The sequence below is a fragment of the Malurus melanocephalus genome, unplaced genomic scaffold (assembly GCF_030028575.1).
Source record: "Malurus melanocephalus ecotype Western Australia unplaced genomic scaffold, MMel_1.1 scaffold_134, whole genome shotgun sequence".
Taxonomy (NCBI): Eukaryota; Metazoa; Chordata; class Aves; order Passeriformes; family Maluridae; genus Malurus; species Malurus melanocephalus.
In genome coordinates, this window is record NW_026623366.1 from 340,318 (window position 1) to 357,825 (window position 17,508).

The 17,508-nt window shown below is 35.1% G+C and overlaps 1 protein-coding gene across 1 annotated transcript in view; it reads left to right on the plus strand.

Moving 5' to 3' along the window:
• CNTN5 (contactin 5) overlaps positions 1–17,508 on the plus strand; it is a 220,073-nt gene that overhangs the window by 85,062 nt on the left and 117,503 nt on the right. The window contains exon 7 of the mRNA XM_057370839.1: positions 10,777–10,958. Within this exon, the coding sequence (XP_057226822.1) occupies positions 10,777–10,958 (182 nt within the window). The remainder of the gene's footprint in view (positions 1–10,776; positions 10,959–17,508) is intronic.

Sequence of the window (17,508 nt, forward strand, 5' to 3'; positions counted from 1 at the left end):
TGTATACTGCAAAAATAACGGTTTTGTTAAAAAAAAAAAATAAATAAATAAATTAAAAAAAAGTTTGATGCATTTTTTTTATACTATGGTTATTTTTTAACCACATGAATCAAAACACCGATATTTGAATCAAAAAAATCAATAGAGAACAGTGCTGACAGACAATTTTTCTTACAACCCATTTGCTTGTTTTTCTGTATTTTTGAGAGACTATTTTATGCTTATGTGATTTCTGTGTAATAGTAGCAAACACAGAATATACCAACATTCTTTCTAAATGCTAGGTTATTTAACTTTGGTAATGTCAAAACTATGTGGGTTTTTTTGAAACATCCTTAGTTAATGATAAGGATAAATTAATAATATTTACTTTCTTTTATTACTGTGGTGCTCATGCTGTCATAATTAATGTTGACTTAATAATTCTATTGTTAACTTTTTTTGGAAGACGTTTATAGCTAAGTTATAAACATTCATCCCATCTGTAGTATGGCTTGCAAGAACTCAACTGATAGTCCATTTAAAAATCTTGCTTTCTAAATGAAATAAAATTAAAAGAAGGTGAAGCTACATATATTTAAGTCACACAAATTAATGAAATTTAGTGACTTTTAATCTAAGAAATGTTCAAAATGTTCTCTTGAAACAATGAACTCTAAATCAATTCAGATTAATAAATATCTCAAAGTTTTAAATCGATCAAATATTTTTGTTACCTTATTTACTGTTTTGTTTTGGGTTTTTTACCAGACTTTCCTGATTGATCTTCAAGCTTTTATTAAAAAGTGCTATTATTTGTTTTATGTGAGTACCAATATTTTCATAACAGACAATAAATCTGTTGTGGAATGCACCATCCCTTGAAGTGTTTAGAGCCAGGCTGGACGTGGCTCTAAGCAATCTGGTCTAGAGGAAGGTGTCTCTTCCCATGGCAGTGGGGCTGGACCTCAATAATGTTCGTTTCCTTCCAACTCAAACCGTTCTATTGATCTATGTAAAGAGAGTTTACTAAACATTTTTCAACATGCAGAAATAAAAACAGAGTGTTTGGATAAGTGAAATAATACCTAAACAAACATCAGAGTGGACACAAATATCTTTATGATCTGGTGAAGAGCATTTGACTGTAGCTCTGGAGAATTGCATGAAGTTTCTGAGGACATTATTTTTTTTAGTGAGGCTTTTTAAGTCGGCAATATAAGATAATGGCTAAAAAACAGGTTTGTAGATAATGAAAATATTTTTGCAGGAGTAAAAAAGATAGTCTTTGCAAGCCCACACATCAAAGGGCTGTTTCAGTGAGGTCTAGTCAGTGTCTGGAAAATAATGTAATGATGATGAGAATAATTTGAGAAAAGAAGGTTAAAGATACTCAGGAATGCATATTTGGTCAGAGGTTCTATACTACCTGATTCCTCTCTTTTCTTCCTCTGCCACATAACTACGTACGATTTTTGCCAGGAACAAGAACTCACAAACAAAAATTTTATGGTGAGTCGTAGATCCAGGTTGCACACTTCTCTATCTAGCACCTGGAGTTATCCATCTGATCTCTCAATATAAGGTTCCAGCATTGCACCATATTGTTTCCTAACTTTGAAGGACTAACCTTAACCCTCTCTGTTCTTCAAATCTGTAAAATATGGCTTTTTGCTTTCAGACCACCATTTAAAACCATGAGCCAAGTCTTCCATGTTTTTGTCTCTGACTTCTGTCCTCTTGTTGGCTTAGCTGGACAAATCCAGTATTACCTACTGATCTAGAATGTTTCCAAAGTGGCATTCATGTTCTGGCTGTAGTTGCCAAGATTCTTCCTGGCTCCAGACTTGGCAAGAGGCATCTCCTGTTACACGCTGTGAAAAGAACCAGATAAGATGTTCCTGTAACCCAACCCCTTCTCAGTAATATAGTGTCAAAAAAAATTCTCATGAGAATTTCTGTTCTGGGATCAGACTCTTTCTCTTCTGGGATCAGACTCTTTTAGGCTTTTGGCTCTCAGCTTAAATCTCCTCATCACCAGAATCCACCTCTTGATCAGCCCTGGTGTAATGCTAAAGAGCAGCAAAGCTAATGCACAGGTGATACCTCAAAACCAACTTAAAAGTAGCCTCTGCTAACCACACTAACACTGGAACCAAAGGAGCATTGACATGAGAGAGTGGTCAAGGAGGCAAGCTGCAGATGAGAATTATTGGGTATAAACATGGGAATACAGCATCCGTTTCACTGGCTTTATATCTACATATATTCATATACATATATACATATATGCATATAAACAAACAAACAAACAATAAGGATGGGGTCATAAATCAGGCTTCATTGTTTTAGGCCAAGCATGACTGTTCTGTTGTCTGTTTATTTGGCATGTCACCAAATCTTTACTTTTTTTCCTAAGCTGTCTTTTCCTTGGGCAACTGTGTGAAACTTCTCAGGAAGTGAGTGCCTCTTTGCTAAGGATTCTGATAGTTCATGAAATAGCCACCCAGCCCTTGGAGTTGCTCCGTTCTAATTTTTTTTTTTTTTTTTTTTTAAATATGAAATAAAAAAACAAAAGCTCCTTGTACTGTTCCATGAACATGAAACAGTCCTTTCCTCTCCTGTGTTGGGTTGATTTTGTGCCAATCCTGTATTTCTATATTCCATCAGCTTGTATGCCCAAAAGGTGTCTGTGCCTTCAAACCTGACCCAGAAGAAGGAGCAACAGTGGCGCAGGCAGTTAAAAACCCGGGGCTGCCGCCCAGACATTTGCTTTTTGGACCTCAGCATCAGTGCTGCGGGAGTCYCTGCTCGCTGTGTGCAGCGGAGTTACATTGTTGCTGTTTAGCTAGCTCRGGTTKGTTATCTTGGGCGACAGCTCTCCTTGGACTGCTATCCCTTTCTCCGACCTGTGTGATTTTTTTCTTCTGGAGCAATTCGGCAGCTGGTGGGCACAAGCAGTGCCACTCCATCTCATCCGGGACTCTGGAAGAAGCCAAGCCAGCAACAGAAAAAAGCACACCGAGCCTTCTGTTCATCCACAGTGAGGACTGCCACCAGGTTTTGCCACTGTTGCCCGAGCGGTCATGTGGACCTTTTTTTTCCTTTTGTTTCTTTTTTTTTCCCAGGGACAGGGGCCGCTATCTTTCTCCGCACCGCGTGGCCAAGCGGCTGTGGTGGAAGGAGGCAGCATGTGTTCCTGGACTTTTAAATATCTAACAGTTAATTTTTATCTGTGTCCTGTGGGCACTGTGTTTTGTTAATAAACTACTTTTTTTTTCTTTTCACATTTTCCCAAACATCTATTTCATATTGGTGGGAAAAAAATTATCCTTTTTTTTTTTTTTTTCACTTCAGAGGAAACTTGTACTCTGTAACATTTTATCTCTGAAAACATTGTCTCAAACTGAGACATCTTCCCACAGTAATGGTGACAMACAGAAACACCTTTGATATTAAGATAACCTGATTGTGTGCTAAGGACATTCAGAGCACATTAGCAGCTCTCATTTCCAATGAATCCCGTAACACTATCATGTACATTGTTTTCCCCTACATGGCAACTGTTGRCCAAAACAAAGCATGAAAGGGATGGTAAATGAAACCTTGGGTTTCTAGAAAGAGGGATTCTAACTAAATTTAATGTACATTTTACAGACAAATAGGAAGCTAATATTGACTTGTCTTTTAAATGTATTATGGTACTCACATTTTAATATCTTGTCAAGAGCCCAGGCTTTCATTAAATAAAGAAAATCATTCTAGATGCTATACATCCAATTCATTGCTGGAACTCTAATTCAAATATTCAGTTTTTTTCCTACATATAGGAGAATTACTRTGGGAACAAGGCATGGTAGTAAATKAGCATTTTCAAGGCTTAAGTTAATTCACAGTGTAGAAGTCCACAGGTAATGATTTGCCTTTACCATAAAAAACAAGTTTTAGAATKATGTTCTGTTTTTCAAGTACAGGTCACAGAGACATAAATTGTCTGTTTTCTCTTTTTAAAACAGAGAAACCATGCCAGAGAATATTAATCTGGTTAAATTATTTACCCAGRATGAAACTGCATAATAGATACAAAAATTGATATAGAAATACCTATTTCTAAGTTCCATAGGACAAAAAACCATGCTTACTCCCKGTCCCTTCACACCAATTCTCAATAGTAGAAAAATATCTTGTTAATCCTAACGGATGCCAAACCTCGAAGCTGTGGAAGCCACTTTTCAAGTTTTTTTATAACAAAATTATTGCAAGAGGGAAATAAACACTCTCTGCAGAACAACATTTGTCAGTGTTTAAGCAGGGATGTCCTTTCCCCTCAAGATAAGCTTGTGATGAGAGGAAGGAACCTTTTTAAGCATGAGCATGATATCTTCAAAGTGAGYTTGTTTATATGACAAACAGATCCAAAATTCTCTTTTTATTTTTTTCCTTTGATAGCACATATTTTTTTATGTCAAATAAATCTTTCTAAGACTTTCATCAATCACAAATTCATGTTTAGCTCATACTGAATAAGTATTTACATTACAAGGTGCTAGAACCAGATTGCATTTTGTTTCTGATTTTCAGGCTGGATTTATTTCTGCCTTCCTTTAAATGGACTTGCTCTTGAATAGACTATAATACTGTTACCAATATTGCAGTCGTTCATAGCAGTGTAATAAAAATTCATTGATAAATCTCAAGTAGCACTCCCAGGCTTCATTCTGCCTCACTCTAAATCTAAAAATTTAGATTTGCTTTCTTTTACCATATGGCATGACAAAAGTGGGGAAAAAAAACACCAAACTGCATGTCCCCATCAGTAGTATGTCATTCTTGAGGAAGCAGTATTAGCAATCCCTTCCCCTTCTCTCTCAAAACCATGGAAGAAAATTTATATGTGTTAGTGATAATTGTGTTCAGTAATTTACACAGCTTTCAGTTTAAAGATGGAGGAGTATTTTTTGCATTCAAAACTTACTATCCAGAAGCATMTGTGTAGGCTTTCTCTCTGTGTCAGTCTGACAGGATCAGAAGGAAACAAATTCTAGCATTTGTCAAGAGTAGGTCCCCAGAGTTGCCATTCTTGTGTTTCTCTGTAGGATTTCCCTCAAAGAAATAGATGCATAAAATACTTAAATGCAGCACTTCTGCAAATCATCACACTCACTGCCTTCAAATTCTGTGTCTGATCACGAGCTCAAAGCCAACTTGCACTCTCCAGACACAGTGGATTTGTGTTTATATTTGCATTATTATTGATGGAATAGCTGTTTTATGGGAATTTCTCAGTTGTAACTAGACTTCTGGGTCTTCTGGGCCTGTCCATGTACACTGGCCTTATATGTACAGAAGAGTTGGAAAGTCCTATGCCTGCATGCCAGCAACAGAAATTTGGCCTGGACATTTTGGAAGAGAGAAAAGTGGCACAAAATTTCAGTTATTTTATAACTTAAACATGAGGCAAATAAACACAGTTGTACGGTATTACTGTGGCTTTGAGGATCTGTATGAATACCTGTCTATTAAATGTCATCTTTTCAAGTAAATTTTCATGGATTCTTCATGATTATTCCTTATCCTAAAAGAGCAGACATCATATATGTCTTTTGCTTTTCAACTTAATTCAGATTCTCTTCTCAGCAATCTTGGTCAAGCCACAAGGTGGTGATAATTTACTTGTTGTTATGTAGGTAATACTTTTTAGAAGAATGTCCACTTACTTCAAAATGCCCCCAGCCACAGACTCAGGTAGGGTGTGATACAGACACTAGAAAAAAAGGGTTACTGGATGGCTCAGGGAAAACATAGTTTATTTCATTTTTATTTTTTTAACAGACATGATAGCTCAACATGTCTTCAATCCCCCACTGTAAATAGCATCTACAATACCATCATGACAGATATATAATATGGAATTTTGCATTGAGGACACCACCAAATACATAGGAGGAGATTTTCAGCTGTTCTGTTTTAAATTTTAGCCTGTGCTGTTGTGATTTCATTAAGTGTAAATACCATTACCTAACTTCTAAATGCAAATCGAAAAGTTTGAGGAATAACTTTTCCATTTTGCTCCATTTTTCCATTATTGCTTATCAAACCAATACCTTGCCTATTGTGGTTCTTCTGTTCTCATTTGATTACACCTTAATCAGGTGACTCATTTGCTCACGATTAACTCATATTTAAGAACTTGGAAAGAAAAATTAAAACACCAAAATGTCAGTTGTATTATCTAAGACTATTGAACAGCCACGTCATCAATATTTAGCTATTGAACAGTTAAGTGTCAAGGCTGAGAAAACAGTTTATGTTTTGATKAACCAGTAAAGAGAAGCTCTGGAGTATAATTCACTGCAAATAATGAACCATTATAGATAATGAATCATCATTATACATGGCACTATTTTAGATATTAGAAGCKCTCTCACATGCTGTGATTTAAAGTATGAAGAAAATGTTGTGGAGCTGCACATGCAGCCAAGCAGGCACTGTCCTTGTTCTGTGCCATAAAGAAAAAGCCAGAAGTGGTGGGAAAGCACATCYACATTAATACATGACACTCACATATGCAACAGACTTTTTTACCMCAGTCATAGATGTCTGTTGAAGTGACTTACACTGGACTGGTTCCTGCACACTGGCTTCAAACTCATCATCATTTGCTTCTATTCCCTTTTAATCTTAAAATCACCCTACTGCTATATTTCATGAATCATGCTGCTAGTACCTTTCATGAGTTCTAACTATACTTTAATAACCAATAAAAGGAAAAGTGGTTATGGCCTCTCCTCAGACTCTGAACAGATTTTTATGGKACATTCAAAAGGTAGATGTGAATGGTTCATGGGCATTCCTGGAAAGCATCTGAGGGAGAGAATTTCATTACAGTCCTCAACATTTTAATCCTCATAATTATCCTGTAATAATTAGAAGATAGTTAACACAGTGTTTCCTCCTGACAGGAGGGCATAGGAAAATAAAGTGTTTTTCCTAGTCTCCATAGGCATGCAGAGGTTTTGAAGATAYATTATGATGTGAACCTGTGGGTTTGAAGACACTGCTGAGAACAGTGATGCATGGTAAAGAGAAACCATGTGGAGAGGAATTGAAATTACAGTTGAAGATAAAATATTTCAAAATAYCCCATCAATCTTCAGCAACCAAATATAGAAAAAAACTAATCTATGCATTCCTATTTCAAATATTCTTGAAATACTAGGAGCTTAGATCCACAGAAAAGGTATTTTAAAATTCAGACATTATTCTTACTTCCACCTCACCCCTTTCCCAAAATAAACTCGTGCTTTAGGGATGTATTGAAATTCTTTCACATATGAAATTGACAGGAAGAAGAATTGCTTCCAATAAGTTTTAAAAACATCTTTATTTCCATATTTCATTGAACCTTGTGAATAAGTTCCAACTAATTGAATAGCACTAATGTCAAATAATATACTGCCAAGAACCTACTCTTAGAATCTCTTTAGCAAAGGTGAAATTATAACTCATGGGGTTTTTTTCAAATTCACAGTGTTCAAGCTTTCAGTAATGTCTGTCCTAGGCACCAGGGACCATTTAGACTATTTAGTTTAGATTAATGACAAATATAATGGTATTTCTAAAATCATGTAGCATTTTTCTTGGTGGTACTAAGATTTACCAGTTGTATTCAGAAGATTTTTTTTTTCAAAAGTGAGGAGAAATTTTGCTTTGAACTCAAYTGAAGCTCAAATCAATTTAGTCACAGGAGCTGAATGTGAATAGTGTTACAGTAAACAAGGAAACTGTGTTCTCACAGGTGTCTGCTGAGACCAAAATAGAAATGGATTATAATGGTTATAAGATTCAATAATTATGTGTATTGCACTAAACTCATATTAATGCTAGAAATACTTCTGCGGTTGCTCTATTTTTAAAAAAGCTGTATATGATTTGAAAAAGTGAAAAATGTGCATATGTTATYTTTTATGGTAGACTTAATGAGTTTTCTAGAACAGTCACRCAATTTTATCCTTTCACATCCTCASTCATATATTTCATTTCATTCTCACAGAAGTTACAGAGGAGAAATAGGTACAGATATATTTTCATTTGATATGTAAAATTCATGTGTCACTTGTAAGTTATGCAGGGAAAATAAGCTTAATTAAACAGAACTACAAGTTGTCTGCAAATACTGATTTGTAATACAGGAGTACTTTCCTTTGGAATCATTAAATCTGCMCAGCTAAAGTAACTTTATCTCCTTGAAAAATTCCACTTACTACCTCATACTGATAGAGAAATAAGTGAGTTGTTTTAAAATATGTTTCCTAATGACCCAGATAACCAGTTTTCTCTGTGTTTACCATGTTATACACATTTATTTACTTGCTGCATGAAACATAAAAGCAAATTTTAAAAAATTATTTAAATGCAACTTAAAGGAAATTTTCCAAATACATGAATTTCAAAATAGTCTCATAGCAGCTAAATGAGACTAATGGTTTATAAACTCTTCACTCTTTCTCAGAAATATACACTACCAAAAAATTCCTTTTGCCAGTTCTATTCAGCAAAACCTGTTTTCCTCCATGACAAAAGAGACAACACATTTTTGTCACCAATTGCAGTGGAAGCAGGACTGAAGCCAAATAACTACCAATGGGCAGCAAACATGACACCCTTACCGGGCCAAAAAAGTGGATATCTGCTCACCTCTTTCAGTCATTCCTGCATCAGAAACAAATATCCTATTTATCCTTCATATTAAAATTYAACATGTTGWAGTAYTCAAATCAGATAGGAAAGGGAGYGTCTTTTATTCTTCTGACTGTGAAGTATGTAAAATAACTTCAAATAGGAAACAAATTTTGTCAATTAGAACCATACAAGCTGCAGAAGAATCCTCAAATCAAACCTACAGGACACCAAAATTTGAAATCAGTCATCAAGACAGTAATTTAAGGTTAAAAAGGAGAAAGCTACCAAGTCTCTATGGTGATAGGGTACAGCAAAAGAAAAAAAACCAAAAAAAACCAAGAAGAGGTCTTATGATTCACACCCATCACATGATCCACAAATGTCTATGAAAAGAAAAATATTTACATAATTGGAGAACTGGAAAGAAAAGAGATCAGCCTGTTTTGTTTAGCAAGAAGAAACAAAAAAAAAGTTCCATCCATGTATTTCTTCTGTGGGGGACAGCGATAAAAGATCATTTTACAAGAATAGTGAAATACTGTCGGGACCCTGTCTCAGAGATGAATACACACATTCATAGCAAAGTTCATTTTGTCAAGTTAATTAATCACTGCAGCAAATTGATAAGGGAAATAATGAGTGTTTCTTTCAGGTACATTAAAATAAATTCCATATGGGACTACATGTTGCTTGTGTCAGGTACTGATCTTAGCAGACTCAATGAAATTCAGTGATATGTGACACTCAGGAGTTAAAATTAAAGAAATTTTCTGATATCCAACTACAAGTTTGGGAATTTTSTTACTATTTGTAACAAACTAGAATCTGGACCATCTTGTCTGCAATTTTGAGTACAAAAGCAGTAACACACGGCTAATTTTAAATTGCTGATTAATAACCAGAACTTAGTTGCCATATATTTATTTTTTGTCTCACACTGGATATCCTGAAATAGTGAGGGAAAGGTGATATTCCTAATGCAACTTCATATAGTTACGAGTGGAAGTCAGAAAATCATGACAGCAATTCATAACAGTTTTGAATTTAAAGTAAATTAATTTGAAGTTGAATTTTAACCATTATTAAGTACTTTTCCTCATCTAAACTGCACAAAAGCCTGTATTTATAGCTAAGCTTAGATCTGAAAAATGTTCAAATAAATACAAAATGTGTTTTCAAAAAGTTCCATTTTCTTTCATGCTGTTCTCCAAGCTTTTCGTGGARTAACTGAAGGAGTCTAGTTTTTAGCTCACAATCAAATATTTTTTTAACAACAATTATCTTTATTTTTTTCCTGCTTCAATAGCTGCCATATTTAGACAAATGTATGTCTGCACCATAAAGCCCATTGGGTGCACAATGGCTGATGAGTGTTTGAGCTAAAAAGAAAATATGAGTGCAAACACTATCTAATCAATTTCTTCCCGGAGTATGAATGTAAATGTCCCAGGGTCCTCACAGACCTCTGTGGAAGAGCAAACTACAGTGAAAACAACTTTCTGCTGCCACAAGCCAGAGTGTAAATGCTATGAGACAGAAGCACTGATGCCATTAATAAACAGTACATGCATTAACTGTGTYCTCTTACACAACCAGTTTTGCAACTTAAAAGAATATTGAAAGGRAAAAAAAAGCCACCAAAACTTTGGTCTTTTTAACTTATCCAAGAAAGAGTGGCATTGAAATCTCCCACCTAGATTTATGTTTTCATTGACTGATCTTCTGAACTGCAGTTTAATTGCTGGAAAAATTGGATATGCTGGAATTTGCTAAATTCTTACAAGTTTTGAACTTGTTTTCTTTGATCTATCAAATGGAAGCATTCAGGAGTAAAGCATAGAGTGCTAGAGAAACTCTAGAGAGAGTGATTTCAAGTGATTTACTTGATATCAGTGAAAACAGCCTCCCTTGYGGATAAAAGAGACACATTCCATGTAGCAATCCATGTATTAAAGATTCCCTATAGAAAATGAGATATATCAACCATTATATGAACCTTAATTGTGAGTATATTTTATTGCTACTTAGATTATTAAGTGTTTAAGCTACCAGATAACAGAATCTMTATTCTCAATAGTGGAAGAGTGTTAACATTAATTTTACTAAATATTTCAGCCCTGTTCCAACAATCTCTTGGAGGAAAGTTAATGGTCATAATCCAAGTAAAGCTCGCCTGAGAAAATCCCAAGCTGTGCTTGAAATACCTAATGTGCAGCTAGAGGACTCAGGAATGTATGAATGTAAGGCTGAAAAYTCTCGTGGAAGAAATGTCTTCAGAGGACAGCTACAAGTATACAGTAAGTGTGACTGCACAAAATATTATCCTGCAATGCTTTGTCCAAGCTTACGGCTTTGACCATATGTGAAGCATTCCAAGGTTCAGTAGATACAAGATACTTTGATATATTAATATACGCAATATACCAACAACAGTATTGAATATTGCATTGAAATCTGAAATAAAAATAGTATTGACTCCTTCAAAGAACTGCCTTAAATACAATTTTTTAATGGGATTTGTTTGTTGTTTTGTTTGTGGGTTTGTTTTTTTTTTTAATTAAACAGTACAGCTGTAATTTTAATAATCTATGTGTTTTACTCCTGATATAACAATGACATGTAACCTAAACATGAAATATCTGTCAGAAAACAACATTGGAGATGTTTTAGGATTATAGTCACACTTTTATTAACATTTTACCTGTGCCATGTTTGGGTACTGAGCTTGGTCTTGTTCATTGCACTGGAATCAGAGCTGAAGAAGGGTTTGTTTTTTTGCAGAAAATTGTCAATCTAGGCATGCACAATTTCCAAAGGTTCTGATTTTCATGTGTCCAATATTTTCTATCTAAGACTGGTAATCCCAAAAATTTTTCAGTGACCATAAAAATAAAATTGAGTCATGCATCAGTTTGAAAAGAAAAAAGGAACCATGAAATAKTTTATAAACCCCATTAATTCTGTAYAATATTCATGTTGTATCCTAGAGTCTAGAAACAAAAGCTTACATAAAACAGACCATGAATACTTWCAAGTCAAAATTTTGTGTGCATAGCATGTAAGCTTGAGTACCATTACATTTAATCAATTAAAGCTACACTATTTTCTATCATTCCATGAACTCTACAACCTCAAATACTGTGCAGAAAACGTCTACTGTGGGAGATTATGAAACAAATCTTTTTAAATTAAATTGTTTTCTATCTTCAACTATCGCAGCCAGTAGAATTCCAAATGCTGCAGTCTAGATAGATCCTCAAGCCAATGGATATGTCTAACAAGGAGTTTCTTCTCTTAATCAATTTTCTTTTTCTTTTCCTGATTTCAGTCCATRTCTACTAATGCTTTCTTCTCATTACTGACTATAGAGAGCTCTCTGTTACACATCTTCATCAAATAACTAAAGACTAGCATCATGTATTTAGTTTATTTTCCACATATGTCAATATTTCCAGGCCCATAATCAATTTTTCTGTCTCCTCTGGCTTTTCAATGTCTTTGTCTTAGCTCAGTTGATTTTAATGAGTATCAGCATATGCCTGGATCATGCTTCTTTCCTTGCTTTTCATTTCCATCCATCTAGAGCCCAGGGCAGGTTTTTGTCTTCCTTTTTTTGGGGGTTTTGTTTTTTTTTCTGTATGTGGAAAAATTATGGAATACTTAAGATGACAGTTTGCACATTTAATTTCAGACTCGTCATCTTGCACTTGCAGCAAAGGTTTCATAAGGCTTTTGCTGCAAACAGCAGTCAAAGCCCAGGACCAACTCTGCCTCCTGCTATGCCAATAACCTGCTGATACTTCTCTGGTATTACAAATTTTTACTGTAAATTACATCCATGAAAGTAGTAGCTGGTCTTTGTCTATAATGTTTCTTAAAATATTAGGAATCAAAAAAATTTWATTTGAACTATAATGTGCATCCCAGCTCATACATGTATTGACTGTTATCTAGAGCTGTGAAACTACTAGATGGCAAAGTAGTTTATAAAGATGTTGTAATTATCCCTGCTTCCCTCTTTTCCCTCTTTTAGAGTTAAAAGAATATAACACGTGCTCCTCAGGAGAGAAAGATACTGCAAAATGTAATGTTTCTTAAAAAGCACCATGCAGACGTGTGTCATAAAATCGCATCAAATATGATGTGGTGTTCTACAGAACTTTTCCTCTCTCATTAGCCTTTTGCTTTGAGCAGAAATCAAGGTGGTACTTAAATCCATGGAAAATATTTCAATGTTAATTTTGTTTATGTAGTTTTGGTTTTTTTCAATGTTATTCTGTTTTTGTAGTAATATGAACTTTTCCTTCTTCACTCTTATCTAAATTATATTTTTAGGGTCACTGCCTTTATAGGATAGAGCACAACTTCAGCTCATTGGTGGTTTTTGCAATATTGGCACAATTTCTTTAACATTCTAGGAAGAGGGTTCATTTCACACTGTCTCATTCCTCTGATTAACAGATTCATGAGATTAGCATATTACATTCACCCATTGGCATTAGCAAGCAGCAAAGTCAGAACAGGTTACAGGGGCTTTCAGATGGACAGTACCAGCAGTGACCCCAGTACAGCAGGATAAGGAGCACAGACTGTACAAGACCCCACAAGTGCTTCTCCTTGGCCTCGAATGGGAATATTCTAGGGGAGCCCCTCACAGCCCTCAGTGCCCCTGAAGACAGAAATTGTGTCTCACTGTCCTGCAAACCTTGGCAACTCTTTTCAGCGATGTAAGACGGTTTCCGTGAGCAGGTTTTTACCAGCTCAAAGTTTAGCCAAGTGTTGCTTCACAAAATTCTCAGCTTCTTTTGCTGACAGGTGATGTTGCAGGATTTGGGGGCGTTATCTGAAATGGCCTTTTCTGCTGTACCTTTTGTTCATAACAGCAGTCAACATGAATTATTTACCTGTTATCTCACTATCTTTTCACTGGCATCTTATTCCTCCAGGTGACAAYGATTACTTTGGCTCGGAAATTCAGATGTAGGCCATCATTCCTTACCAGGGGTTTCTTGTAAATTCTCAGAGCAGGCTTTAGGACCAGCTGTGTCATACTGCGGTCTCACAATTTGCATATCTCTGTAGGAACTCACTGTCTGCTTGAATYTTCTTCATTCTGGCAGTTGCATCTGATTTGGGTCACCACAGTGTATTTTGGAGAAAGCTCAGGACACCCAGTCTGCCTGTCTAGTCACATTTAATCACCAACTAGTGATTTTTCATTTCTTACCTGCTGCTGCAATCCAGATACACCATGACTACCTGATGGAGCTGACAATTTGGATGTTGCTCAGAAAGCAATGTTTTGGATGCTGACAACTTCAGATTGTTGTAGTCTCATCTCTTAGTAAAAATTCAGCTGCAGGCATTAAAAACATAATTTTTAAAATTCCAGATATCCTCTCATGCTTTGCAACCTATTTTGAAAGGTGTGGTTTTCTGTGATTTTCCCCCAAAGGATCTGCTCATCCTGTAAGTTTCCATTAAATTTTATTCAAGCTCAATAATAATAAATARCAGAATTATAATAATAATTTTATAATATTTTTATAATAATTTTATTCAAGCACAATAAAAATAATTAGTAGAAGAGAGCACAAAAATGAAAATGTGAGCGGATAAATTTCCCATTAACCTTTTCSTTTCTCCACAAATCCTGGCTAGCAGCATTTTCCCACTGGTAAGCAATGGTTAATGTAATTCCTGCTCCTCTCTCACTTTTTGGGGKTTTTTTTGTGTTATGTACTCACTAGTGCCAGGATCAGCAGGAGGTGGTGATGTGAAGAGACTACAAAAAGACATTTTTGGCTGATTTTCTTTTGGCTGTATCAGTTTCCTCATCCTGCTCACAGCAGTGCCCTCCTCACTGGAGGGAAGGCTTGCCATAACCCAGGAGTGGAACATGCAGGGCAGGAATCTTCTGTAATGCAGTGTAACTGACCATACTCATTTTAAAAACTGCTTTAATTACTTCCTTATAAAAACTGTATGGGGAAAAATCCACTCCTGCCACTATCAGTTAGTCCCACCTAGTAAAACTGACAAGAGAAGAGATTTTGTGGTCAAAACTGTATATTCATTTTAAATTTTTGCCTTGACTTTCTCACTTATCTTTCTCAATATGYTTCTCCTACTTCACTCTTTCCAACTGATCTCATATAGAGGAAAATAATTTTTTTCACCCCAAACTCTGTACTCATCTACGTTTTAGTACATTTTTAAAGTCATTTATCAATGTAAAATTTTGTCCTTATTTTCTCTCAGACAAACAGTTGCTTAAAAAWTTGAGAAATAGTCTAAATTTTCTGAACCTTAATTTCATTTTGCATAGAGGATGTAAAAACTGGCCTGTAAGCTTTCAGATTTATTGCCAGTTTAAGTCTGTAAAAACATTTTGACATASTTGAACAAACAGGTTCAGAAATGCAGCATAAAATAAATCAAGGATTGGACAATGGTTTTAAAATCTCAGAAGCACTGTATGAAGCTCTGGCACAATACCCATGAAGATTACTGAACAGTAAAATACATCCTTCTCTTCTTACAGTGAACCCAAAACTCTTCACTGGACAGATAAAAAACAGTCAGACAACTGTTCCTTCCCAAAACAAAAGTTGAAAAAAAAAAAAAAAAAAAAAAAAAAAAAAAAAAAAAAGAGTTATTACTTACGAAATCTGTTTAAATGCTCTTGGAGCTTATATTTTCTAAAGTAAAGTGTGGTTATGTAATTAAGTTTTCTTTGCATACACATATATCAGGGTTATGTTAACAAATTTTTGTTAAAAAAAAAAAGACCCAGAAATGGTACATTGAGTCAGAAGTTGTACATTGAGTTAAATGCTTCCATTCTAAAACCATTGACAAGATTTTAGAACAAGTGTTATGATTTTATGGAGAGTGACCCTTGATAATAAGCAGAGAGGGAATTCTCTGTAATAAAGTAAGGATGGAAAAAAGTGATGGAACCATTTCTCTTATTCATACTTTTAGCTCTTTTCCTGCTACATCTGTGTATTGCTTTGCTACTCCATTCTCTAAGGGGTGGGAATCTGAGTCATTGCCTTCACTGATGGCAAGTTCAACAGCTTGAAAAATATGACTCCAAAGGCCATTTAGGCTATGAACAGAAAATTTAGGGTTGAAATACTTCAACAGTGGAAAAAGTTTGTTCTTGGCAGTCCTTAATACCACTGTGATTTGCAGGTTCGTACTTTCAGAAGAAATCCGACTGTGCCGCGATTGTGTTAGCAAGGCAATCACAGATCAAGGGTAGGGAACAGCAATTCTGGACAGGACATGTCTGCAGCCAGGCTTGGGGCAGTTTTATTTCGATGTAAAAATGTGCATGCCCTTTTCTGGACACTCTGGTTCATGAYAAGCTCCAATTCAACATAGGACATTCAACATGGTGAGACTATGTGTGCTTTGAGTCAAGTAGTAGAATTTGGAGAAAATAATTAAATATAAATTGGAACAGTTTAGTCACTCTTTGAAACTGCATTATTTTATGGTGCCACTGGCTGTTTTTATGACTTTTYAGTTACACATTTAACTGTCTCATCTTCCAGAATCATATTAATATAGTCATTTTCAAAGGAAACAAAGGAAACAATTGCTTCCCAGCATGCATATTGAAGCACTCAAAAAGAGAACAGCAACTATACAATGCAATTGAATTGTACTTTTAGGAAAATGGACAACAAATAATCAGGGACTCCCAAAACCTGTTTCTTTCTGATGATTTTTTTGTGACTTTTTGTTATAACTTCAGAAAGAAGATATTCAGCAAAGCAGARCACATGCAGAGTATTTCATGCATTRCCTTGACTGTAATAAGAAAAATAAGGAAGCAGAAGTTTTTGTCTTGGGTTTGGGAATGGGGCTGGGTCAATCTCTCTGTTTTTCTCTACTGAAAAGGAAATGAGTGATTCTTCTTCTAATCTGTCTTCAGCTTCTGACAAATGTCTGGTCTGGGGCTCTGAAGCAGACTATTCCCTGTTTAGGAATGRCAGACACCTCGTTCACTTTCTTTATTTTCCATGCACGAGTTGTAAACTAGAAGCAGTTCAGTCACCTGTCATGCCTCTTCATGTCTTCTCACGTCTTTGATTGGTGACCTGTCAAATGCCAGCTACATTCAAAGATTCAAAGATTTATTTTTAAACRTAATTCCCCATGTTTAAGTACATCATCAATCATCTGTCATTTGAAGCAGAGACTTTGTTATGACAGATTTGGACTTCTATTCATACCAAGCAGAATTTTACATCCCTTTAATGATGAAGGCTTATTAGCTACTTATTCTCTGTGATTTGGGAAAACAACAAACAACAGTGACAAAAACAAACAAACAAACATTTAATATGATTAAGTTAATTAATTTAATCTATCATCCTCTGTCCTACACAAAATCATATAGGTACAGTATGAAAACCCAAAAGCTGACTTTTAAGTATATATTTTTATTTCTGCATATCAATGTTCAGTTTCTCACTGAATCATATAATGTTTTCCAGATTATAAGATGCTACAAATAGCTATCTGACTGACTGCCACATTAAAGATATATTTCTCTTAAAAAAAAAAAAAATCCTTGCTTTTAATAGATTTTTTTTCATGAAATTTAGGTACTAGTGATCACATATACAATCATCAACTGTCCTTCTTTTAAAAAGGACTGGTTTTAGAATGACTTATTCTAAAGAGATTCCAGATGAATTCTGGAAATCTCATGGACTCTGTGCTTAAAAATRTTAAAAGCATTTTCTGCCTTGAAATATGAACTAAACTCAACAAAACTTAAACAAAAACATGAGCAAATACCTTACCAAACTCTGAGTTATTCCTAAC